The sequence below is a fragment of the Brassica rapa genome, chromosome A09, assembly GCF_000309985.2.
Source record: "Brassica rapa cultivar Chiifu-401-42 chromosome A09, CAAS_Brap_v3.01, whole genome shotgun sequence".
Taxonomy (NCBI): Eukaryota; Viridiplantae; Streptophyta; class Magnoliopsida; order Brassicales; family Brassicaceae; genus Brassica; species Brassica rapa.
The window spans coordinates 38,763,982-38,788,893 of record NC_024803.2 but is presented as its reverse complement, the minus strand read 5'-3'; the positions used below and the strand labels follow the sequence as shown (position 1 = coordinate 38,788,893).

Genomic DNA, 24,912 nt, shown 5'->3' with positions numbered 1-24,912 from the left:
AAAGAGAAAATGGGGATAATAAAACACTCGGGTGATAGAGGAATGAGGACTTATGTTTATTATCTAAATTAAGACCTAACATCAGGTTAGTCTTCCATATTTTTGTATTGTGTATTTATTATCTTATAAAAAGAGGTGTATTTTTTTCTTTACTTTCAATTCAACCTGTACTTCTGATTTTGTTTTTCTTATTTAGTGTTTAACAAATTTGTAGATCCGTTCACAAACAGAAAAGCCGAAGCAACAAAAAAATGACTAAAAAACATAATAATTAACCTCAATTATCTACAAAAACTAAGTTGAAATTTAATTGTACTTTTGTGCAAAACCTATGATTTTATTGTTTATATTTAATGATTTTGTTGGTTTGGAAAAGGATTAATATTATACATTTGGGTCTATACACTATTGTAAGATATGAACATCAAAATTTTAGTTTCTTTTAAAGTTTGCCAACAATAATCCTCAAAATAATATTTATTTTAATTATAAATTTAAATGTATATATAATATGTTCAAAATGAACATACAATATATATACATAAATATAAAGGCCCGTACGTAATAGTAATACGGGAGGAAATACTAGTAACTAATAAGTGGAAATGAACAGAAATTTGTAAGCCAAAATAAAGCTGAAAACAAGTAAGACCTTTATAAACATAGATAGAAAGAATCTTCTAGGGTGGTCCTGCTTGAACCAGTGGTGAAGGAGTCCTTCCAATTTGTACGTATCTTTGATTCATTAGAGATATATTATAAAAATCAAATAATCTAATAAACAATATAAAAGTTAAAACTCTAAAATTTAATTAATAAATAAAAATGTGAAATTAAATATTTTATTTTAAATAAAAATATACTTAAAAGAAAAATTCAAAATAAAAACTATATAAATTAATTATTATTCTTGATTAAACTTTATAGAGTTTTATTCAGTATTTAAAAATATGGTCTATGAACCCGTGTAGGTTGTGTGTATGCGATGTACAATAGTTAACCGTACCGTTTACATATTACAAAGTGTTTTATACGGACTTATATAGTTTAAGCGCATAATAACGTTTAGGTGAATATTATGCGATCTAGCAAATACCTAGATGGATTTAAGCATTAATATTTTTTTTAAACTAAATATTACCATTATTATATAGTTTACTAATGTTTATTAATTTTTATTTATTTATGTATTTATATGATTATAGCTATTGGTTTAATAATTTGAAAAATAATTTCACTTTATAAATGTTTATCATCATTATATATATTTAAACACGTTTTGCAAAAAAAAATATTTATGTTACTATATTTTACACATAAAAATTATATTTGAAATATATTCTCTGTTCAGTTTTCGAAAACTAATGTATATGTATTATTATTTTTATTTATATATATCCATCTAAATTCCATTTACACGTCCGCGCGGCTATTAGCTAGAGGTTTATCTGCCGCCGACGCCTAGCTTGTTTTAGAACAATGGTTTTGTTGCGACAAACAAAATTTTGAAGGAGATAGAGACGTAAAGTCTTTCAAATAATAGTCATGGCAAACATACTAATACTAAATCGGTCAAAATTCCGAATGCTAAAATAGTGCTGAAAATTCGTAGCAGTTCAGTCTGCTTGTGGTCCTATAAAAAGGGTACGAGACTGGCAATAAAAAAAGCATGTACCCACAACTACAAGAAGCATCTAAAATCAAAACGAGAGAAGATGGCGAACAACGGCAACGCAAACGGCAATGTTTGGCAGTTTAAAGGAAACACAGCAACTAGTGATGCGGCTGCGGTAGCGTTGAGAAAGCTTGTTTTTAAGATGTTCAGAAACTACAACTTGAACAGCGGGAAACCCATCTTGGCCCCAAGTCCTGGCGATCCCTCCGCCTCTCCCAGCTTTCTGACTTGCCCCGTAGCAGAGGAAGCCGTGGCTGCAGCGGCACGCTCGGGCATGGCTAACTCTTATGCACCGAGCCCTGGAATTTTAAAAGCTAGAAGGTTTGAGTTCAATTTAAAATTTATTTATTGTCACAACAAAATCTTTCAAAATAACTTTTAAATCAATAGTTCATTAATTAACTTTAACCGGTTCTCTCAGGGCGGTAGCGGATTATCTAAACGGAGAGCTTCCAGCGAAGCTGAAGGAGGAGGATGTGTATATCACAGGTGGTTGCAACCAGGCAATAGAGATTGTAATAGATTCACTAGCCGGAAATTCAGTCGCCAACATTCTGCTTCCAAGGCCGGGTTACCCTCACTACGATGCTCGTGCTCTCTATAGTTGCCTTGAGGTTCGCAAGTACGATCTCCTTCCCCAAAAAGATTGGGAGATAGACCTAGACGGCCTCGAGGCTGCTGCTGATGAGAATACCGTTGCAATGGTACTTATCAATCCCAACAATCCTTGTGGAAATGTCTACAGCTACGATCATCTCAATAAGGTATGTAATTTTCACATTATTAACAAGCATCGACTTTGTAAAAACGTTATAATCTAATAACCATATTTGCATGGACCAACCTTCAGGTTGCCGAGATTGCTAGGAAACTTGGTATAGTGGTGATATCTGATGAAGTATACAAACATGTTGTATATGGAGATAGGCCTTTTATTCCCATGGGGATCTTTGCATCGATAGCTCCAGTGATCACGCTCGGATCCATATCCAAGGGATGGGTCGTCCCGGGTTGGAGAATTGGTTGGATAGCCATGAATGATCCTAATAGCATTTTGAAATCAACAGGGGTTAGTTAAAAACTTTTTTACCTCAATACTTTTTAATATATTAGAGTTGATATGAGCCGTGTGGTCAAACACTTCTACTAACAAACAAAAGTATCTGCTTGAATAGTCTTCTAATATCCCTAATTAGGAAGAAGTTTTTATAAATCTAAACCCTATTTAATTGCCGACAAAAAAAAAAACCTATTTAATTATATTAGTCATGCACATCTAATCTATTAAAATAGGAGTACAAAATTAGATTATCCCTTAGTTTTTCACTATATTTACAATGGCATGCCACTGAAGTTATTAATTAACCTATCTTTTAGGATTTTTGTCTTTTCTCTTCAATTAATGTATTTCCAAAATCAAATTCTAACTAAAAAATCATGGCAACAATAATTAATAAACCTAACTTTTAATATTTTTTGTCTTTTCCTTTTTATTATACATATGTGTATTTGAAAATAATTAATTCCATATATACATTTCGTAATTACATACATTATACGGTAATTATTTTACTAATTCCACATATACGTAATAAATAGTATACAACAATTTCATTATACATAATCATAAAATTTTGATCCATAAAAACAGTTTATACAATAATTTTATTATATATAATCATAAAATTTTGATCTATAAAAAATAAAAGTACATTTGTGTGATTTTACAGGTCGTATTCTAAATAAATGGATGATATAATTAAGGGTTTACATGATAAAATAAAATTACTCAATATAAACTATAAAATTATTGTGTTTATAAATGTCATATTAAAAAAAAATTAAACGGGTAAATTTTAAAATATATATTATCACTTATACAAATAAATATTCATTTATCAAAAAAACTAACACCTGCGCGGGTGCGCGGGTCAAGCTCTAGTTAAATAATTAGTACGAGAGTCAAATTAAAGTTTTTGGCAATTTGTTCACAACAGGTTATTCAAGCAATAGAGGATTGTTTAGACTTAACTCCACAACCTTCACTTATTCTCCAGGTTTGTGCTCTCACGTTGGCTATCCTATGTAAATCCCTTATGAATTAAAAGTGAATCGACTTTAAAGAGAAAAATTACTTTGATATCTTATTTACACTTATATCATGCTGACCTACCAGCCTTACATGTTTCCTTTCTCAACCCATATTTAAATCATTTTTTACTAACATATTACAAGATTGTCATTGGTATCACTAATATTTATTACAATATTATATAATGTATAGTTTTAAATATTGAAAACATTAACTAACAAATGGAAAGAACTATTACATTGTGGACCCTCTCATTTTGTTCCCTCATGTTTCTAATATTAGTATTGTAAACATGTTCTTACAAACGAAAACATTTACTAATATATCAGTTGTTCACTTTTACGTAATATAAAGCCATTATACTATTCATATATGTACTATGGTTTTATATATTATTTTCTGTAAGACCATGACTAAGAAAATATACTTTTATCTATACTATTATTTAAAAAAATTTACTATTATTTAAGAAGTTATTTTGCTGATGACATCAGGTTTAGTTATTGTTAAACTAAATGTTTCTATTAGTTCATTTTTCAAACTAATAGATATGGGGTAATTGTATAATGTAAAAGTATAACATAAAGAGATTCTTACTATATATTTATGTTAATCTTTCTAAATAATTGAGTTTGTCTTTGTGAAATTTGATAGGAGGCACTTCCTGATATATTAGAGAAAACACCTAAAGAGTTCTTCGACAAGAAGATTAAAGCAATGAGACACTCGGTAGAGTTTTCGTGTGAGAGGCTCAAGGATATCCCTTGTCTCTTTTGTCCCAAGAAACCTGAATCTTGTTCTTACTTATGGGTAAGATTTTACTTTTATGCTCAGGATTTTACTTATGGGTATTTTTCATTTCTTAGATTTTACTTTAATGTTCAGGATCAAAATAAAACTGACTGATTTGAACTATTTATTCCACAGGTAAAACTTGATACGTCAATGTTGGTTAATATCAAAAATGACTTTGAGTTTTGCATGAAGCTAGTTAGTGAGGAGAGCGTCCTCTTGATTCCAGGTGCTTATCGATTTAATTAAGTTTTATGTAAATCCCTGGCCTCCAAATATATGATGATAAATTTTGTGTTGTTTATTTATAATTTTTTTAAAAAAATGTTTTGTAGGAGTGGCTCTAGGGGCTGATAATTGGGTGAGAATATCGATTGGAACCGACGCGTCAGTGCTAGATGAGATATTTGACAGAATAAAAACCTTCTATGATCGCCATGCAATAAGGAAGCTACCCAATTCAATGGGTCTATTGCAAATTTACAATGATCAGGAAATGGAAATTTGTTTTTCTTAATCCCTAAAGTCTCCAGGGTTTTCGTTTTGTAACAACTAACAAGGGACGAATAAATCTAAGTATTTGAACTTTTGTAATATTTAAGTCGTTACTCAAAAACAGTAATATTTTAAGTCATCAATAAAAAGTTGAATTATTGACTAAATGTTAGAACAACTCAAAGATTAAAGAATTGTTAACACATGGATGCACTTTTCTTAAACATGTTACGTAATATACACTTTCAACTTTTGAAGCATTTTTAAATGTGTAAAATTCTCCTGATGGTTCATGCCGGGGAAGAGAAAGATGAATGATTACCTCTGTAGCAGTATTGGTCCTCCTTGTATAGAATGGACATTGATCATGGACTTACTGAACTTATGCTTGATCAAGTTATAAGAGGAAACAGGGTTGGTGAGACATTCACAGAGCAAGCTTACTCTGACATGGCAGAATCCTCCAATGCAAAGTTCAGATTGCAGGCTGACATGTTCATTCTGGAGAATCGTTACATTAATACTGACGATGAGAAAAATTGATGATATCAACAATATCCTCAGTCTTGATGGCGTTGTTTAAGATAGAGAGAGAAGCAAACAATTGCTGAAGAAGATGAATATTGATTGGTAAGCATGTATTAAGGTAAGGAGGCTACCCAAATGACGCTCTTGGGCTTGCGTCTTACAATGTGTGCTTCTAAGAGATTAGTGCCTTATTTTGCGGGAACATCCAAAGATGAAACCATGTATAAAGGTAAAATACCAATAGCAATTGATGTTTTGCAAGCTTTACCAGACATTTAAGCCACAGTGTATCTCTACCTAAACGAAACGACCAAAATGAATACCAAAATTTAAAGCACAAGGGGATAGTCCATGCCACGTTAGATTGTAAAATGATCTAGTGATCTTAGGTACACAATCCAAAACACAGTTTACATAATCTGAACATAACCATGAACCATGAACATCCTCAATTGTTATGAACAATAGCTGAGAAAAGCAACTTATTGATGTCTTCTTTATCTGGCTCCTCTGTCTCTCCCACTACCAGAAACAATAAGCATCATTTAGGAAAATAATACTTAAAACCACTGCAAAACATAACTCAACGTTGCCACGACATCTGGCTTTGTTCTGGTTACCTGTTCTTGATCTAACTTGCATTGTCCACTCCTCAATTATCTGTTGAAAATGAAAAAGCAAAAGGATTTATGGTGGAAAAAGTGTTCTTAAGGAAGCTCATGTGCATATCAAGAAGAAAAACGAGCACCAACCTGATTAAAATCAGCCAATGCATCATCATCAGCATCGCCATTTGCTGATTCTCCCAAGGACGCATTTATTTTCTGAATAAGGTTGTAGTTACCCACAAGTGTTGTCTGCGCCTTGTCAATCAAATCCTGTTTATAACAAAAGAAATAATGAATAATAAAAATCAAATAGTGCAGAGAAGCCTCAAGCAGTTTCACAAGGAAGAACCTGTTTAGCAGACAAAAGCTCAAGGCATTGGTCTTTGAGGAAAGTCACATCTTCCTGCAGCTTCTTGATTCTCTGAATCAGCTTCATTGGATTCGCCTACGTATTAAATTCATAAACTGAATGATAAGATAGATCGAGGTTGAATCCAAAGTAGCAGGATCGAAATTGCTTACGTTGTCTGGGTAAATCTGCTGGAACTCCTTGTCGAGCTTGAAATGGACAGCATCGAGATCACGAGAGGCTCTCGCGAAAACATTGATAAGATTATCGACGGCTTGGTGGTGGTGATGAGGATGATGACTCATCTCCTTCCCTCTTTCGCGTTCCTCTCTCTCTCTCTTAGGGTTTTATCTAATTTTCCCGCTTCTTTCAGTGGAATAAGTAGGCGACTTATATAAACGGCACGAAGTTCTTGTGTAAGCTTTGAGAACAGCATGGCGTGTGTATGAGTGAAAACCGAACCGAAGATAATTTATCAAGCAAAAACCAAATCAATTTTTCTAACAACCAAAGCCAAACTATATGAACTAAAATCGAATCCGAACAAAATATTATTGTGCAATCAAAATTGAATAAACCAAAATATGATTAGTAGTTCAAAATAAAATAAAATATAGTTGGTATCTTTTATTATTACATAACAATTTTGTTACCCGCTAACATTAGACATATCGTCTAAAATGTTCGTTAATAAACTCGTTATGTTATGCGTCCTTGTAAACTCTCGGTCAATTAAGTATATTACTGTTAAGTCTATTGAGTCTATTACACAATAAATTGACATTATTGTGTTAATATTTGATCAAAAAACTGTTAAGTCTATTGTGTTAAGTCTATTACTGTTAAGTCTATTACATTATTGTGTTAAGAATTTACATTTTTGTGTAAAGTCTATTACTGTTAAGTCTATTAAGACTTAACATTATCTATTAAGTCTATTACTGTTAAGTCTATTAAGTCTTTTTGATCAAAAAAGAAAACTGTTAAGTCTTTTTTTTTTTGATCAACTAAAACTGTTAAGTCTATTACACAATAAATTGACATTATTAATTTATTTGAGTATTCATATTGACATTGTGTTAATAACTTTATTATTAAAAATGAAGTTCAGGACAATACTAGAATATAATACGTTTGGAAGTAGTAAACATATTGAAAAGTATGTATCGAAAAATGGTTTTGAAAAGTAGTATTAAAAAATGTGTTGGAGGGAAAAAAACAAAAATCAATTCTAAATCGTTTTGTTTGGATAAGGTGATAAATTCGTTGTTGCTTGCAGGAAATTTCTACCAAGTGATATGCTCACTTTTGGGAGTAATCGGCAAATATCCTTAGTTTTGGCTCCGAGAAATCTGCGACTAGATTTGGTGTTAATCTACAAAATATAACTTGTAAAACATTTTTATATTGAAAAGGACCAAATGAAAACAGAAAGAAAACGAATCTTCTAGCTTCCTTACCAAAGTTTATCAAAGCTGGAACCTCTTCACCCATTACGAATCTCGGTCAACGGTTTTGATGATAGATTTATTGTATTTGTTTTGTTTGGTTAGACTTTTGATTGGTTAGTAAATGATGATAATTATGCTGTTAGTGATGATAAAATTGTGTCTTTGTGACAAAAAAAAATGTGATGATAAAATTGTGTATTTACATATAATAATGATCAACTTATATTCTTACCTACAGTTATAAATTTATAATGATGGTATATTTAAGGGCTAATTTGCGTACTAGCCATAAATAAAGATTAAATTAAATAAATAACTTTGATTTTGACATTATTTAGTGTCAGACATTTCATACACAAACTATCCGGTTTTAACTCTTACCTTAACAGGTAACCATTTACAACTTACAAGTGATAGTACGTTACGTCTTGCGTTGTGTGTTGTGATGAGAACCACATACTGAAACACAAAAAAAATTAACAAGAACGGAAGGGAAATGTTTTTACAGTTTACATTTTTGACAGTAAATAATTTTAATGGTAATATTTTTGAATTTCTATGATGACATCAAAGTGTGTACTTCTTACCCAACCTGAACCTGAAACCAACATAAACTAAACTGAAAAACAGTATTTTCCATTCCATCTGTATAGTATAAAAACGAATAAAGCCATTCTATACAGAATAGCCGATATATTCTATTCCATATTACAAAAGTTGTTTAGGAAATACTAAACCCTAACTGGGAATACTAAACCCTAACCTCTGATTTGTAAACGATATACACATTTTAATGATGTAGGTTAATGATTATAAATGTGTGTTATAGAGTTACATACATATTTGCACCGTCCATTACGAGAACACTTCTAGACTATATACAATGTACTATTTAAAATGATACTATGTGCATACTAGAACCAAGATTGAGCAACATGAAATACAAAGCTAATAGGGATGGTAATAGAACACTTAGCAGTAAACACCTATGTTACATGGAAACGGGAGCGGGTACGTGGAAGCGGAAGCGTATGGAAGCGCAGAAGCGAGATTTTTTAAAAAATTAGGAAGCGGGTACGTATTGGAAACGTATGTATATATATATATACATATATAAGAATCTTTTTAAAAAATCTAGAACTAAAAATTATATGATTTAAATTTAAAATAAATCATTTATATTTATAATAATTATATGATTTCGTATTAAAACTTTAAAATACACATAAATTAAATTATTATATTAATTATTTTTATTACTTTATAATTAATTGACATAATATATTTGAATATATGATTTATCTTTAATAAATATCTCAATGCATAAAGATAATTTATAGTATTAATTTTAATTGTTTTATATGTCTATTCAATCTATTCAATACTATTAAAATTTGGATTTTATATAAATTAAAATTAAAATTTTATATTTTTATTGATATAAGACATTGTGTTTTTTTTAAAGAATGGAAGCGTGATTCCAAAATGGAATCGTAAGCTTCCAACGTGTTTTTAAAGAGAATATTTTAGAAGCGTTTTGGAAGCGAGATTCCGTAAGCTTCCACAAGGTTCCGATTCTGATTCCGGTTCCGAAGCGGGAAGCGTACGTCCGATGAAGCTTCCGTGCAACGTAGGTACTAAACACTAAATCCAAGTTAAGAAAATATATACCCAATCCATAGGCAACCCAAATCTTCATAAAATTAAATCCACCTGCCATAATACTGGAAACATGTATTTACATTCCTTATGAGCAACATGAAATACAAAGCTAATGGGGCTGGTAATTAAACACTTGACATTAAACACTAAACCCAAATTAGGAAAATATAAACCCTAATCCACCATAGGCAACCCAAATCTTCAGGAAACTAAATCCACTTGACATCAAAGTCTATCTCAAACAATCTACTTGGAAGGTCTAATTTTTCCATACCAAACCTGAAGAATGAAAAATAAGAGAGGCGAAGAGTGAGGACGGTTCACACTGTAATATTAAATATAGAAATGAATTATGAGTCAAATCGAATAAGAATGGCTAACGAATGGAAAGACATATGATGTAAAAGTATGATTCCATGTAAAATGGAATAATGTGAACCTTATACTATTCCACTTGACATGACATATATCAACGAGATATACTAATACAGGCATACGATGAAACATCTATGTATTGCAGATGCTATTCCATAAAATAATAGATATTTCTACACCATGAACTATGCACCGCAGAGACGAAACCCCAATTCAAGCAGAACATCAGAGAGGATCCCAAAATAAAATCAGATAAGCAAAGAAGATGTTTTAGTAACCAGAATCGACGGAAGAACAGTGAGAACTTACAGGACTGTCAAAAAGCTCAGAAGAATCAAGTTGGTGAAGTTGGAGAGGTCGGTTGTGTTACTACCCGCCGCCAAAACCGTAACGCAAAACCCAACCGCCGAACCCTAACGAGTAACGGCGAACACGATTAAAAGAGAGGACGACCGAGATAAAAATTGGATTGCATGCAGAGGCGAGGCGTTGGAGCAGATCGGAGGCCTTTCGACTTCGAGAAATTGCTGAAGAAAGTGAGAAGAAGAAGCTGTGATTCGGATGAAGACACGATTTACCTTTGTGCAGTTAATTTTTTTTTTAAATTAATTTTTGTAGCAGGTGCAGCCGGTTAATTAAAAGGGTAATACTGTATTATTATATATATGACGTCGTGTATCTGTTCGTTAGGTAAAATAGCTACTCTGTCAATTATCTTTTTTTTTTGTTGCCATACACCCCAATTCCCCTATATTTAAATGTGCTACAAACAATAAGGATAGATTTATATATTTATATTTAATAGTGTTAAGACTTTATGTGTGACTTGGTCAAACAGATATTGGAGGACAAACAAATCTTTCATTAATATTGACGTGAGCCACAAAACGTCACTCGACTGACTAATAGCAAACGGCAACCATAAAAGTTATAAATATCAGTCACAAGAAATTTATTTTACTTTTATTATCATGTTATTATAATATTATTATTTAGTTATTTTATTATCAATGTGATTTTTATTGTAAAAAATACTATGTTTTAAATAATTTTTCACACTTTTTGGATTCATAGCTCTTTGAGCCTTTTTATTAATTTCAACATTTTACACATTATTTTAGTAGTTATCTCTATAGAAAAATAGAAGCACTTCTATTTTATTTTATTTTTTGTCACAAAGAAGGATATTTATTATCATTGACATTTCATAAAAAATATGAAAAGTATAAATCGCACATTTTCAATAAATGAATTGTTATCCTATATAAACTAACGCCAAGCGGCGTTGATCATGATCACCTAATTTAAAATTTGTCAATTTCTGAAACAGTTAAACTTATGAGAAGCACCATCTTCAGCATGCCCTCTCTTACGCCGCCGTTAACCTCCACAGACGCTTCCATTATTGGCACTAAACCTTATCAGAACAACTCTTATCCTCAGAATCAGCTTAGCAACCACCGTCCGTGGGCTCTGCAGCGTTTCTCTCCTTCTTCGCGCTGGAGACTTTCGCTTCTCAGTTCAGTTTCTGATCAAACATTCATGGGGGAAAAGCTCAGTGATGATAGCATACTCTCTGTCAATCCTAAACCCTCCAAGTGTTTTTCCTCTAAGCTTATCGATCTTCTTGAGGCACTCGTTGTCAAGCTCATGCACGATGCTTCTCTCCCTCTGCACTACCTCTCAGGCAACTTTGCTCCCCTCCGAGACGAAACACCTCCGGTCAAGGACCTCCACGTCCATGGCTTTCTTCCCGTGAGAGAGCTCCACCACTCTGATCATTTATTTCCATGGGTTCACTGTTTCTGATAGTGTTTTTTGTTAATTATCAGGAATGCTTGAATGGTATATTTCTTAGAGTTGGTCCAAATCCCAAGTTTGATCCTCTCGCTGGATATCACTGGCACGTTCTCTTCTTCCATGTTTTTTTCTAAATTAAAATATCATCATGGTATTGTCGCTTCCAACATATAAATATACATTCTTCCCTATGTTCTTTTCAGGTTTGATGGAGATGGGTAGGTTATGTTTGATCCCCTCACCGCTTATGTTTCTCATTCATTTTTCACCTATCTCTACTCTCTCACACGGGAACGGCTCAGAGGGAGGGCTTGGGAGCCAGTTCCGTGTCTCATGTCAGAGGGATCCAATCTCTCTCTTTTTTTTAAGGATTCTGAATATAAGTTTGTTTTCAAAGATAAAAATGATAGTTTTTAGGAAGAGTGTTTTTTAGATATATTATTTGTGTTACCATAACCATTTTTTCTATAAATGCAAAAAGTAAATTAAAACTACAACTGGTTGGATTATAGAAGCCAACTTCTCTCTCTCTGTTTTTGTGAGGGTTATGTATAGCATTCAGTAAGGTTTTTTGGATATTTGAGTAAAATTTAGGGTAATTCTAATGATCTGGATAAAGTATCGGATCATTTGAATTGTTTTAGATATTTTAGATAAAAATATTAAGATAAATTCAGATATTTCGGAAAGCTTGAAAAATATGAGTAATTTTGTTTTTCTAATATTTTTAGTAAATTTATAAATTGTATTTATAGATATTTGGTTATTTTATATATAAATATAATTGATATTTTTGGTAAAATTTTTTTATTAATTTATCCAAGCGCCCAATTCAATCTCTATTTAATTGAGATCCGCTTGAGATATTTTGGATATAGAAATAAAAAAAATTATACAGATATCTACAAGTTCTAATCTGGTTTTAATTTGTTTTATTAATTTTAATTTGTTTCTTCGGATTTATAATAAAATACTCAAATTTAGTGACAGTAGCGGAGGGAAAAGAAATTTACAGGGGTCAAACTAATTATACAAGTATTTACAAGGGTCAATAAACAAAATTCATCATATGTTTCTTCTATAGGAAATATATGCAAAAAAAATTATTTTCAAAAACTCACATGGATCTGACCCACATAATAATATCCTAGCTCGGCCACTGTTTAGTGATGGTCCCAAAGTATCTGACGCCCTTGCTCTCACATGCATGAATCTTCTGTTATTTTTTTGTCAATTACTTCATTTTTCTATAACTTCGCAGAATGATACATGGGGTACGCATCAAAGATGGGAAAGCAACTTACGTTTCTCGATTCGTTAAGACATCACGTCTCCAGCAGGAAGAGTTTTTCGGAGATGCCAAATTGATGAAGGTCATTATTTTTAGAAATGTGAAAATAAAATATACTTAATAATACAATTCGTGTGAAAAATATGGTTTAGCATATATAAATGGTTACAGAGTCAATATGAGTCTGTAAATTTTTTGCTGTCAAAAAAAAAAAAGCATATATAAATGATTTCATATAATACCACATATGTTTAAAATATAAAAGACCATACACATATAAATTTAGAACTATTTCGCAAATAAATCAAATATATAGATTTTTTTTTAAAACTCAAATATATAGATTTTGATACATAAATACTTAATAATTAATTTAAATAATATAAGTGCCTTGCATAATATCCACCTAAACATCTTTAAGCGTCTGAATAATTGACATAAAATTGAAAACGTTCTACCACCGTCTAGTGCTTGCGCGTTGTCTACTGCAACTGCATGGGAACTTGTGGCGAAAATCATTTGTGCTCTTTTTCGTTTTCAGATTGGGGACCTTAAGGGGTTTTTCGGATTGGTTATGGTCATTATGCAACAACTGAGAATTAAATTGAAAGTATTGGACGACTCTTACGGAAATGGAACTGGTTGGTTACTTCATCCCTGCTACTCTATCCCCAGCTAAGTATATTCACACTATTTTTCGACGTACCAGCTAATACATCGCTCATATATCACCATGGAAAGCTTCTAGCATTGCAGGAGACGGATAAGCCGTGTAAGCCCTCTTCTTAGTTCTGGGAGTTCGGGTTGGTTTTCTCGGTTTTCATGTATCTTTATGAAAATCGGCTCTGTTTTAGTTTTGTTATTTTGGCTTTCTGTTTGGTTTGGATAACAAGATTAAGAATTAGCTAATATCCAAGAAAAAAAAAATGACTCCAACTTGGATTCAATTCGGTTTAAGTTTTTGGATAATTATGGATAAGTTTCAATAATTTTCCCAATGAATAGGACACTAATCATGTGCTCGCCGGCTAGTCCACCCAAAAGAGACATCTCCAGCTAACACGGAAACTCCCTTGACAAAACACATAATAGTCGTCCTTAATAATTGGCATTAGAAAATCGAGACATAATCTAGTTAGGACTAACCATATTTTCTTGTAGTAAAAGTTGAAGCCATTATATTCTCTTTCCATTTTGTAGACGTTATCAAGGTTTTGGAAGATGGAGACCTTCAAACTCTTGGCATGACAGATTATGACAAGAGATTGACCCACTCCTTCACTGCCCACCCCAAAGTTGACCCTGTTACGGGTAAGTCTTCAATTTTTCCTGAGAAACATGATATAGTATTTCTGTTGACCCATGATGTGCCCTATCTCTTTACAGGTGAAATGTTTACATTTGGGTGTTCGCCTATGCCACCTTACCTCACATACAGAGTGATCTCGAAAGATGGCATTATGCATGACCCAGTCCCAATTACTATCTCAAAGCCAGTCATGATGCATGATTTTGCTATTACCGAGACTTACGCAATCTTCATGGATCTTCCTATGCACTTTAGGCCAGAGGTACTCATCAATTTTAAAGGTTACACCTACAAGAGAATTTTGTTTCCCATATAGTTTGTTGAAATTGTGTGCAAGATATGACAAATTATAAAGCAAACATGGGATGCTTATTTTTATACTTCCTATGAGAAAGTCATAAAGTGTCTGACTCCCCTATACATTCATTCTTGTGTCTTTGCAAATGATTTCAAGTAAATGTATTTTTTATGAAGGAAATGGTTAAAGAGAATAAAATGATATATTCATTTGATCCCACAAAAAATGCTCGTTTTGGTGTTCTTCCACGCTATGCCAAGGATGACCTCATGATTAGATGGTTTGAGCTTCCTAACTGCTTTATATTCCACAACGGTGAGTGTATTGATATATCTGTTTAAATCATAATTTTATATTCTATGTACCAAATAAACTTCTGTAATACGCTCCCTATATCTCCAGCCAATGCTTGGGAAGAAGAGGATGAAGTCGTCCTCATCACTTGTCGACTTGAAAATCCAAATCTTGACATGGTCAGCGGGAACGTGGAAGAAATACTTGAAAGTTTTAGCAACGAACTGTAAGAATCACTGACCTGTTACATACATCTCTTCTGCTCCCTCGTAAACAAGATACGCTCCTCAACTATTTGCTTGTGCAGGTACGAAATGAGATTCAACATGAAAACGGGCTCAGCTTCTCAGAAGAAACTATCCGCATCTTCAAATTATTTCCCAAGAATCAACGAGTGCTACACTGGAAAGTAAGAATCTCACCCTTTTACTCAAATGTTGACTAATATATGCAAGGAAACCTCATCATTTCTCTTTTTTTTTTTTCTTGGGTGCATTTAGGAAAAATAGATATGTATATGGTTATGGAACATTTCTGGACGGCATTTCAAAGGTTACAGGAATTATCAAGCTTGATCTGCATGCGGAAGCTGAGACAGGCAACAGGATACTGCAGGTAGGAGGAAATATCAAAGGAATATATAAGCTGGGACAAGGAATATATTGTTCGGACGCTATATATGTCCCGCGCGAGTCAGCGGAGGAAGACGACGGTTACTTGATATTCTTTGTTCATGACGAAAACACAGGGTATTACTTATGGCTCTCCCTACTACTTCCTTAACAATTAGTATTTGTTTCTTTTTGCGTCTTGATGGTAAAATAATATGATGATGACTGAAAATGGACAGAAAATCATGTGTGAATGTGATAGACGCAAGAACAATGTCAGCTGAGCCAGTCGCAATAGTGGAACTGCCACATAGGGTCCCATATGGCTTTCACGCCCTGTTTGTTACAGAGGTACTTCTAAACTACATCCATATACTCTCCTATTTATAAACGATGCATACCTAACTGTACCATTGTCTCCACAGAGACAACTCCAGGAACAAACTCTAATATAAGCAAAACTGGTGCATATATTCCAGAGATGACGAAGCTATAAAGCTCACCTACCATTTCTTCTGAACAGTAGTGTTTGTCATTTTATTGATTAAGTTATTCCAAGTTACGCAATTAGGCAAGTTATGTAACGTTTGGTAGAATTTTGGATAGTGCTTTGACAATTTACTTCATAACCAACCTCAGCTCCTAGACGAAAACCATGTCCCTAGACTTTCCTTGTATCTGTAATCACCTGCTGTAAGAATGTAAATATGTAATGTGTCTTATTATCTCTGGTGATTTCTAATGGTAAAAGCAGTTCAAGCAGGACAGATCAAGCAGATCAAGCAGGACAAGTGCAGATCAAGCAGAACAAGTGCAGATCAAGCAGATCATGCAGGAGAGAACCAAATCAAATAATTTATTATAATTTATGAATGATAAAATCAGTTTAAAACTATAAATCATATATTAAAACAATAAAAATGACACTTAGATATCTAAACAAATATCTTAGATGTTATAGGATCAGCCGAAATGCCTGTAAATGTTTTATAAGATACTTATACTTCTTTTATTTTCTTATTTATAAAAATTAAAAATTAGATGACAAAAAATAATAAGTAGAAAATGATAATTTTGTATTGTCAAAGTTGTAAATAAAATAAAATACAAATATTGTATTCATAAAACTAGATAAATAAAAATTTTAAGTTATGTGTTGTAACAAAGTTATTTATTGACCAAACAAAAAAAAAGCAGATCAACATCACCAAATGTTGGGGGTGAGATCTGCATGCAGATCTCCTGCTTTTTCCACAAAAAGACAAAAAAATATTGAACTGCATGCAGATCTCCCGCTTGAACTGCTTTTGTAAACAGAAAATGGTGAATGGTAAATGTAGTGCGGGAGAACTGCATGTGCAGGAGATCTGCACTTGTCCCGCTCTTCCATTCGGATGGGCTTCGAATGGTAAAAGCAGTTCAAGCAGGACAGATCAAGCAGATCATGCAGATCAAGCAGATCAAGCAGGACAAGTGCAGATCAAGCGGGACAAGTGCAGATCAAGCGGATCATGCAGAAGAGAACCAGATCAAATAATTTAGTATAACTTATGAATGACAAAATCATTTCAAAACTATAGATCAGATATTAAAACAATAAAAATAACAGTTAGATATCTAAACAAATATCTTAGATGTTATAGGATCGGTCGAAATACCTGTAAATGTTTTTTAAGATACTTATACTTCTATTATTATTTTTATTTATAAAAATTAAAAATTTTATGACAAAAAATAATAAGTAAAGAATAATAATTTTGTATTGTTAAAGTTGTAAATAAAATAAAATAAAAATATTGTATTCATAAAACTAGATAAATATATTTTTAAAGTTATGTGTTGTAACAAAGTTATTTATTAACCAAAAAAAAAAAAGCAGATCAATATCACCAAATATTGGTGGATGAGATCTGCATGCAGATCTCCTGCTTTTTCCACAAAAAGACAAAAAATATTGAATTGCATGCCGATCTCCCGCTTGAACTGCTTTTGCAAACAGAAAATGGTGAATGGTGAATGCAGTGCGGGAGAACTGCATGTGCAGGAGATCTGCACTTGTCTCGCTCTTCCATTCGGACACTAGATATGTGCTGATATACAGGGAAGCAGATCAATATAGACAAATAGACAAATACGATAGCTTTAGTATACGGTACGATATACGTATATTCAGCCTTGATGCCTCGTATAGCTTTTTTTTTTTTTGAATTAATAAATATATATTCAACCCGAACAATTGAGAATTCAGAACCGGTTACAAACTTGCTTTGAACAAAATTTTCAAAGTCAAACTATTACAAAACTAGTTTCGCCCGCCCACTAAACCCGGCACATTCCGCTAATCCGTTTTTCAAACCTTTTTGGAATCGGTTGCCGTTTTCAACCTTTGATAAACTCCACGAGCTTATAACCGTCACTGTCTATGTCTATGAAGCGCTCGACGACCAATATGGACGATTCCAGATACTTACCACACAGCCTTGCAATCGCCATTAAAGCTGGGCTTATACACGACCCCACACAACGCTTGAAACCGAGCAAAGCACCCACTACCACCACCACCGAACCTTGCAAGAAACCGGGTTAAGTTGTTCGCCACTCCCTGCCTAGCATGTCTCTACACCTGCATGTACAATACATCAAGCTACACCACAAACTTGACTTCGTAACATGAAATTCTATGTTGACTAACTTATCGTTAGTCAACCGTTAAACCATGCTTAATCGGATAAAGGAAAAGTGCCGATTTCAACCTGTACAATTTTGGTCATGCCTTTTTAGACCTGAACAAAGAGTAAGTGTGATTTCATACCCAAACTGAACAATAATTTGAATTTCATACCCGAACTGAACGATAGTTTGAATTTCATAAAAAACTACTATGACCGTTATTTTTTAGCGAGTCAGTGTCTAGGCAGAGATGACATATCGAGGAAGAGTTAAAACGACGTTGTTTTAGCAAAAATAATAAAATTCCGTCACTTGGAGGGTCAAACCCACGCTAGACAAGTGAATTAAACGAACACTTTACCATCAGGTCAGTAACTGTTGTCATATTTACATATATACTAACTTATATCTTTGTCTTGTTCGCTCTCTTTCATGTTACACCATTGTTTTACTTCTTCTCGATACTAGGTTTACTCACGTTCGTGGCGGATCGATCCCTGATCAAATGGATTCGATTTCTTGTGTTTGATAATCCCTCAGTTCATGCTAATTCATTTTTAGACGAAGAAACTAATCCCTTCTCTTGTCTACGTGTTATAGCCGGAGCTACTCTTTTTGGCTCCCAACATTACCTTCTCATGTGATTTTAAAATGTTCATTACTATCAAAATAAAACTTCATAAAGACTGAAACTTCTGAAATTGGCAACTGAGAGAGAGATAGCCAGAGGGAGAAGAAGCTAGTGATTTATTTACTCGTTTTGATACCTATATAATTTAGTATATATGTAGATTTTACAAAATTTGTCTCAGTGCAGTGGTTTAATGCTCAGTTTCTAGGCGTGGGTCGAGTCATAGTTAGTGTTTTAATTAGTTTAGTTAAAATGGTGTCGGTTGACTAACCAAACATTAGTTTAAGTAGTTTTTATGTTAATATTAAAGTGGGTATGAAATTCAAATTATTGTTCAGTTTGGATATGAAATCGCACTTACCCAAAATTGTACAGATTGAAATCAGCACTTTTTTCTTATTCGACTAAACATAGTTTAACGGTTGACTAATGATAAGTTAGTCAAAGTAAGATTTTATGTTACATAATAAAATTTGGGTCGAATTTTTTTAAAAAGATTTATGAACGATTTCGCACGTATGTTTTGTTTGAGTTTAAAAAAGCACAACGCAAATTGATGGAGTGTATACAACCATTTTCCCCATTGTTTGTATACATAACTTTTCGACTTTCTCTTTGAGTTTCCCACAAGTTACTGAAAGTTTGCTACCACTAGTTGGTGACCTCATTTTAAATATGAGATATTCCAATCAATTATTTTAAGTTTAATTTATTTTTCTGCAAGTTGCTACTTGTTGATGTTGTATTGATTGATATGTCTAGAAAAGAGATAAGGAAAATCCTTAGTAGTGACGCGCTGATGCCAGTTGCTTTCAAGTGTTTTTTTTGCTTGCTAAGACTGCTAATATCATATTAATGATGTTTGAGATTTACAAAAAATTAAATCTAGAGTCTACTCTATCTTGGTAAAAAAAAAAGAAAACAAGATAGAGCAAAGAAGCTTTAGGAGCCTAATGATTAGATTATCCAACTTGACAAGAAGTTAAAAAATAGCTTCCTATCTTGCCATGAACATATTCTTCACTTCTCTGTAACTCATCATTGCAATCACCACTTGACCAGATGATAATGTTGTTGTGATAGACGTTGTTTCTCTGTCTACAAATGGTAGATTGTACAGCAAGTTGCTTTCAACTGCTATCTATTGTTTTTTGTTTTTTTCGTCGACATGTTTTTGTTTTCTCACTGCCAGTTGTATACTTGTATTGGTACGTCCAAAATGGAGACAAGAAGATATTTAATTACTCAGTTCAAAAAAAAAAAATATTTAATCACCGGATATTTATATACCATAAAAAATATTCAATCACCAACGTGTTTATAAACAGTGGTATTTTTTGCCCATAATGTTTACTAGGAACTGACCCGCGCATTTTACATTTGTATACATTGATATTTATTTTTCATAATTAGTGTTATATATTTTAGATGAATCGTAAAATAACTAATTGTATTCAAAAGACATGGACCAAATCGGATAGTATGGTTATTTTTTATACAAATATCCAAACCCGTTTTAGATACATATGTTATTTAGATATTTTTAGATTCTTATACATTGAACCGAATTCATCCATACACAGAATGATCCAACTCTAAATCCACACATAAATTTATAATATTCAAGCGAAGAATTTCAAAACAGAAAAAAACGATACCCGAAAAAAACAATCCGTACCTAAGTGGATAGTCAATGTTCATGCCTAACTGATTTTATAAATTAATAAAAATAACTCTTTCAATATGTTTGGTTAAATTAAGTGAAAGAGAAAGAGTTTTTTTATTTAGTAAAACAATTATATAAAGTGAAAAATTAAGTGACAATAAATGTAATACCTTTTTATTATTTTGATTTAAATTATTATTTTATTCACAAACAACATGCTTTTGAATTGTGTTTTTAGCTACGTAATTTTCCACCGATTGAAACTAAAATAAATAAAAAATTAGTAAAATAAAGCAAACCGAATGTTTAATCATATGCAAAACCTATTTATTTTATATTTTTGATTTTATAATTAGCACAAATTTAATATTGATTGACTAATCAATAAAATCTGCACTATTATTATTATAGTAATATAATTAATGATGTTATGTATTGTTAAGATAATATAACTAATGAAATTGTTAAACTAAGTGAAATATGAAAAGACAATTAATGTAATTACTAGCTTTTGATCCGCGTGCCCGTACGGGTAGTAAATTTTTTTCATGTTCAATTTTTATTTGTTTCTCATTTCCAAGTGTTATGTATTTTTGATGTCTCAACATAATACAAATTACATATTATTATATTTACATAACATAGTTTAAAATATTAATGGTGATCTTATTATTTCATGTTTATAACTGGCGTTTGTATCATATATTCATCATAATCTATTAGTTATATTGAAATGTTTATTATATGCTAAAAAATAATATGCAAAACATTACTGATTTTACAGTGACAACATCTATATTACTCTACTGAATTAAATGTTTTTACATTATTTAAGAAGTTTTCTATTAACAATACACAATATAGATTCTTAAATGATTTTCTAAACGCTAGAACAAATTATCAACAAAAAACAATTGCGATTATAATTATAATTAGGGCTGTCGATAAATATTATTTTGATTTGTGGTAAAATAATATATGATTAATAAAAACTTCACTAGGGTCCTGTTATTTTTTTCTGGGAACCAACATATCAGTTTTATGTTACCAAGTAAAAAAAGCAAAAAATCCAGACCACCAGTGTGATATGTTTTCGTGTGTGTGATGTATATCATTAAAATCCTACGGTCAAGTGGGAAGAAATGCTGGTTTTAGGGCCTGATTGGTTCAAACACAGCGGTTGCGGTTACGGGAGTTTGTGAATGCGGGCAATTGTGGTTTTTAGCGGTTTTAAGAGATTTGTACGAATGTTACTACGGTTAAAAATTGGTGTATTTGCAGGTGACTTATGATTGGTTAACTACCAAATGCGGTAACAGTCAAAAAAATATATTTATATTTAATATAATTATAAAAATATCAAAAATCATAAAATTATAATAAATATAAAATTTATATTTAGAAAATTATAATTATAATTTTTGAAAATTTATTGAAAATGTTTTTATTATAAAATTTTATAATATTAATTAAAATATAATAGATATATTTTAATATTTTCATAATTTCAATTTTAAATTTTTTATTAATTATTTTTAATTTTCTATATATTTTATTTAAAAAAAAAGAAAAACATTTACCCTCCCGCAACCACAAACGCTAGCTGAAGCCAGCTTTTGAATTTATGAGATTCGGAGCGGTTTGAATCGGTTTAGAGCGATTTGAATGATTGTTGCAAACCGCCAACAACTGTTACCAACCGCAAAAGCTGCGTTTGCAGGTGGTAACGGAAAAACTAGTCGCCCCTTACTCTGGAGATCTTTTGTTCGACCTGTCCCTAACGTATTTTGCTTTTTTTTTCATTTTTTTCATTTACTGAGTGGCATAATGGTAATTTTCTCATCATCTTCCCCAATATTTTTTTAGAGTTTGCGACTGTGCAAACCATTTTCATGGCGGCCATCAACTGTAAATAATCAAATTGTTGAGTGATTTCGTCTTATTTATGTCCCAAATAAATAGATTAGTTATTAAGCATCAGATTTAAACACGTCGAGCGTCTAGCCAGCGCTCAATCAGGTGTCTTACCGGAGTTTTCGAACATGGATTGCATCTATCAGCATCAAATTTATTTAGATGGTTTAATAATGGTTTAATGATATGGTTTAGTAACTTCATAAACGATGTGAGAGTATTAACGAAAATTTCGCGTATATAACTATATATCCTTTTTGCTTTAAGCCATCCAAGAATATATGTCAAGTTTTCTGCATAGGAGATGAACATGATATTATAAACCATATGATGTAAACCAACACAACAACTATAATTGAAATTTATTTCTCGTTGAATTAAGTGATTTTCTCACATCAAAAATCTATTTTATTGCTCAAGCCAGATCGGAACTAAACAATCAACGAAAAACAAATCTCTGTAAAAAATATGTGCAGTCTTAGTTAATGAATACACCGTCCTGTTTTGCTTGATAATGGTAAACAATCTCAAAATTTTGAAATCTTTCTTTTAGAGTAGCGTACTCCTTTCATTCATTAAAAAGCTTGGACATGTATTAGTTCTTGAATCATTGAAATCAGATCTTTGCATTATGTTCTAAAATGCTGATATATTGAATATTGTAATATACTTTCTATAGCCCAAGAGCTTCTAGCTCTCCATATGCAGAGGTGAAACACGCCTCCTTTGATTCCGTATTCCCAATAGTTTGTGTTGTTCTGAAGAGTGGTATAATAAGCTACAAAGTTAGAGGGTTTGATGGGGGCTTGGAATACAAGGAGTTGCTTCACACCCTTGCACTCGAAATTCGAATTTGTTATATGTGGTATGGAATGCATGATAACCTTCCGACAGATAACTGTAACATTTGTGACAGATATCTTTGAATTGGTAAAGATGGTTTGTAAACTTAAAGAATGACCTGCATTTGCAAATTATCTTGAAGAGTTTCTATGAAACAAAGATAAATATGACGCTTTTGTGATGACACATGTGCTCTGAACTCAAAATACATGGGTGGACAGTTTTGGTGCTCGGAGTCAACCGTTTTATGTCGTTCGCATAAACACGAGTTCCCATTTTGGTTTACATATTCTTCAGAAAGTCTATTTCAATCAGTGAATATGAAAATTTGTTTATTTCAAAAGAAATTTTTTTATTGTTATCTACACAAACAATCAACACAACATACAAATCTAAACAAAAGAAATGTATCGAAAACTACAAGAACTATTTGATTCACATGACAACATCCTTGAACTATTATGTGTTATGTTGCTAACACCGCAACTATCATTCTGATAGCTAAAATGTGTGTCAGGTTTGGAATTCAACAACATCTGATAAGATTTATGTTAATTAAACTCTTAAAAAGTTAAAATGGATCATAACACATATACCAAAAATAAAAATAAAAATAAATACACAGATCAAGCATATACAAATGCAATGTTATACAACCAAAACATGTGGAAAATAAAAGTTGGCTGATTCCAAATCCAACACTTTTTTGGCTACCAGAATGATGTATATTGGTGTTAACAACATAATACATAACTAGATTTTGACCCGCGCAACCGCACGAATATTTGTTTTCACTTTTCTATACATAAATTATTATTTTTAAACATTAGTGGTATATATTTGTAATGTTAATCATATACTTAAATGTTTATATAACTATTTCAAATACAATAATTTTATAATTAATCAATTGTTTAAAACCGTATGTATTTTCACTTCTTATTATATATTTATCTTATTGTATTTTCATTTAGTTATTAAACAAATTAATATATTCATGAGAAAACATATTTGAAAATTATTTTGTATTTAATTTATACTAAATTCTGACCCGTGTTTCAAAGCTGTATTTTTTTTTACTAATATTTTTTATGCTTATTCATTTTAGATAATATATTATTTTATATACAAAAGTCTAAGATATGTTAATTTTTAGACATGTATTATATGGTTTTCTAATTTTAACCCGTTCTATCATCATATTTTATTTTTAAAATAAATATTTATACTAAATTCTGACTCGTGTTTCAAAGATGTATTTTTTTACTAATATTTTTTATGCTTATTCATTTTAGATAATATATTATTGATATACAAAAGTCTATGATATGTTAATTTTTAGACATGTATTATATAGTTTGCTAATTTTAAGCCATTCCATCACCATATTATATTTTTAAAATAAATCATTTATATTATGAAAATAAAATTTATAAATTTATCAATTGAATATATTTTTATCATATTTATTTAGGTATAATAATTATATTTTAACATGATCATGACTTTGATCAAAAAAAAAAAAACATGATCATGACTATAAAGTAGATAAAATATG

The 24,912-nt window shown here is 31.6% G+C and overlaps 3 protein-coding genes across 4 annotated transcripts; 2 read left to right on the top strand and 1 right to left on the bottom strand.

Moving 5' to 3' along the window:
* Positions 1-400: 400 nt before the first annotated feature.
* On the top strand, positions 401-5,221 carry LOC103842224 (probable aminotransferase TAT3). 2 transcript variants are annotated; one of them, XM_009118846.3, is made up of 7 exons: positions 401-1,996; positions 2,097-2,439; positions 2,526-2,744; positions 3,673-3,732; positions 4,422-4,577; positions 4,695-4,788; positions 4,895-5,221. In XM_009118846.3, the coding sequence occupies exons 1-7, from the start codon at positions 1,716-1,718 to the stop codon at positions 5,074-5,076; spliced, it is 1,335 nt and encodes a 444-aa protein (XP_009117094.1). In that variant the 5' UTR covers positions 401-1,715; the 3' UTR covers positions 5,077-5,221. The 2 variants fall into 2 exon arrangements, with proteins under 2 accessions (XP_009117094.1, XP_009117095.1); XM_009118847.3 differs by lacking the exon at positions 3,673-3,732.
* A 585-nt stretch (positions 5,222-5,806) lies between these two features.
* LOC103842223 lies at positions 5,807-6,920 on the bottom strand. Its single transcript, XM_009118845.3, has 5 exons — positions 6,713-6,920; positions 6,540-6,635; positions 6,335-6,460; positions 6,203-6,242; positions 5,807-6,104 (listed from the first exon to the last, which is right to left on the bottom strand). The coding sequence occupies exons 1-5, from the start codon at positions 6,842-6,844 to the stop codon at positions 6,031-6,033; spliced, it is 468 nt and encodes a 155-aa protein (XP_009117093.1). The 5' UTR covers positions 6,845-6,920; the 3' UTR covers positions 5,807-6,030.
* A 3,858-nt stretch (positions 6,921-10,778) lies between these two features.
* LOC103842221 (carotenoid 9,10(9',10')-cleavage dioxygenase 1) lies at positions 10,779-16,397 on the top strand. Its single transcript, XM_009118843.3, has 14 exons — positions 10,779-11,782; positions 11,860-11,930; positions 12,031-12,045; positions 13,089-13,200; positions 13,660-13,759; positions 13,828-13,890; positions 14,319-14,429; positions 14,505-14,689; positions 14,902-15,040; positions 15,128-15,245; positions 15,327-15,428; positions 15,520-15,768; positions 15,870-15,981; positions 16,056-16,397. The coding sequence occupies exons 1-14, from the start codon at positions 11,366-11,368 to the stop codon at positions 16,083-16,085; spliced, it is 1,824 nt and encodes a 607-aa protein (XP_009117091.1). The 5' UTR covers positions 10,779-11,365; the 3' UTR covers positions 16,086-16,397.
* The last annotated feature ends 8,515 nt before the right edge of the window (positions 16,398-24,912 follow it).

Excerpts from the sequence above, each read along its gene's own strand:
- LOC103842224 (XM_009118846.3), top strand. The coding sequence starts at position 1,716 with ATGGCGAACAACGGCAACGCAAACGGCAATGTTTGGCAGTTTAAAGGA. Across the intron at positions 2,745-3,672 it reads GCATTTTGAAATCAACAGGG|GTTATTCAAGCAATAGAGGA; the intron begins GTTAGTTAAAAA and ends TGTTCACAACAG. Across the intron at positions 4,789-4,894 it reads GAGCGTCCTCTTGATTCCAG|GAGTGGCTCTAGGGGCTGAT; the intron begins GTGCTTATCGAT and ends AATGTTTTGTAG.
- LOC103842223 (XM_009118845.3), bottom strand. The coding sequence starts at position 6,844 with ATGAGTCATCATCCTCATCACCACCACCAAGCCGTCGATAATCTTATC. Across the intron at positions 6,243-6,334 it reads CATTGGCTGATTTTAATCAG|ATAATTGAGGAGTGGACAAT; the intron begins GTTGGTGCTCGT and ends CATTTTCAACAG. Across the intron at positions 6,105-6,202 it reads GCAAGTTAGATCAAGAACAG|TGGGAGAGACAGAGGAGCCA; the intron begins GTAACCAGAACA and ends TGTTTCTGGTAG.
- LOC103842221 (XM_009118843.3), top strand. The coding sequence starts at position 11,366 with ATGAGAAGCACCATCTTCAGCATGCCCTCTCTTACGCCGCCGTTAACC. Across the intron at positions 14,430-14,504 it reads CAAAGTTGACCCTGTTACGG|GTGAAATGTTTACATTTGGG; the intron begins GTAAGTCTTCAA and ends ATCTCTTTACAG. Across the intron at positions 15,041-15,127 it reads CTGCTTTATATTCCACAACG|CCAATGCTTGGGAAGAAGAG; the intron begins GTGAGTGTATTG and ends CTATATCTCCAG.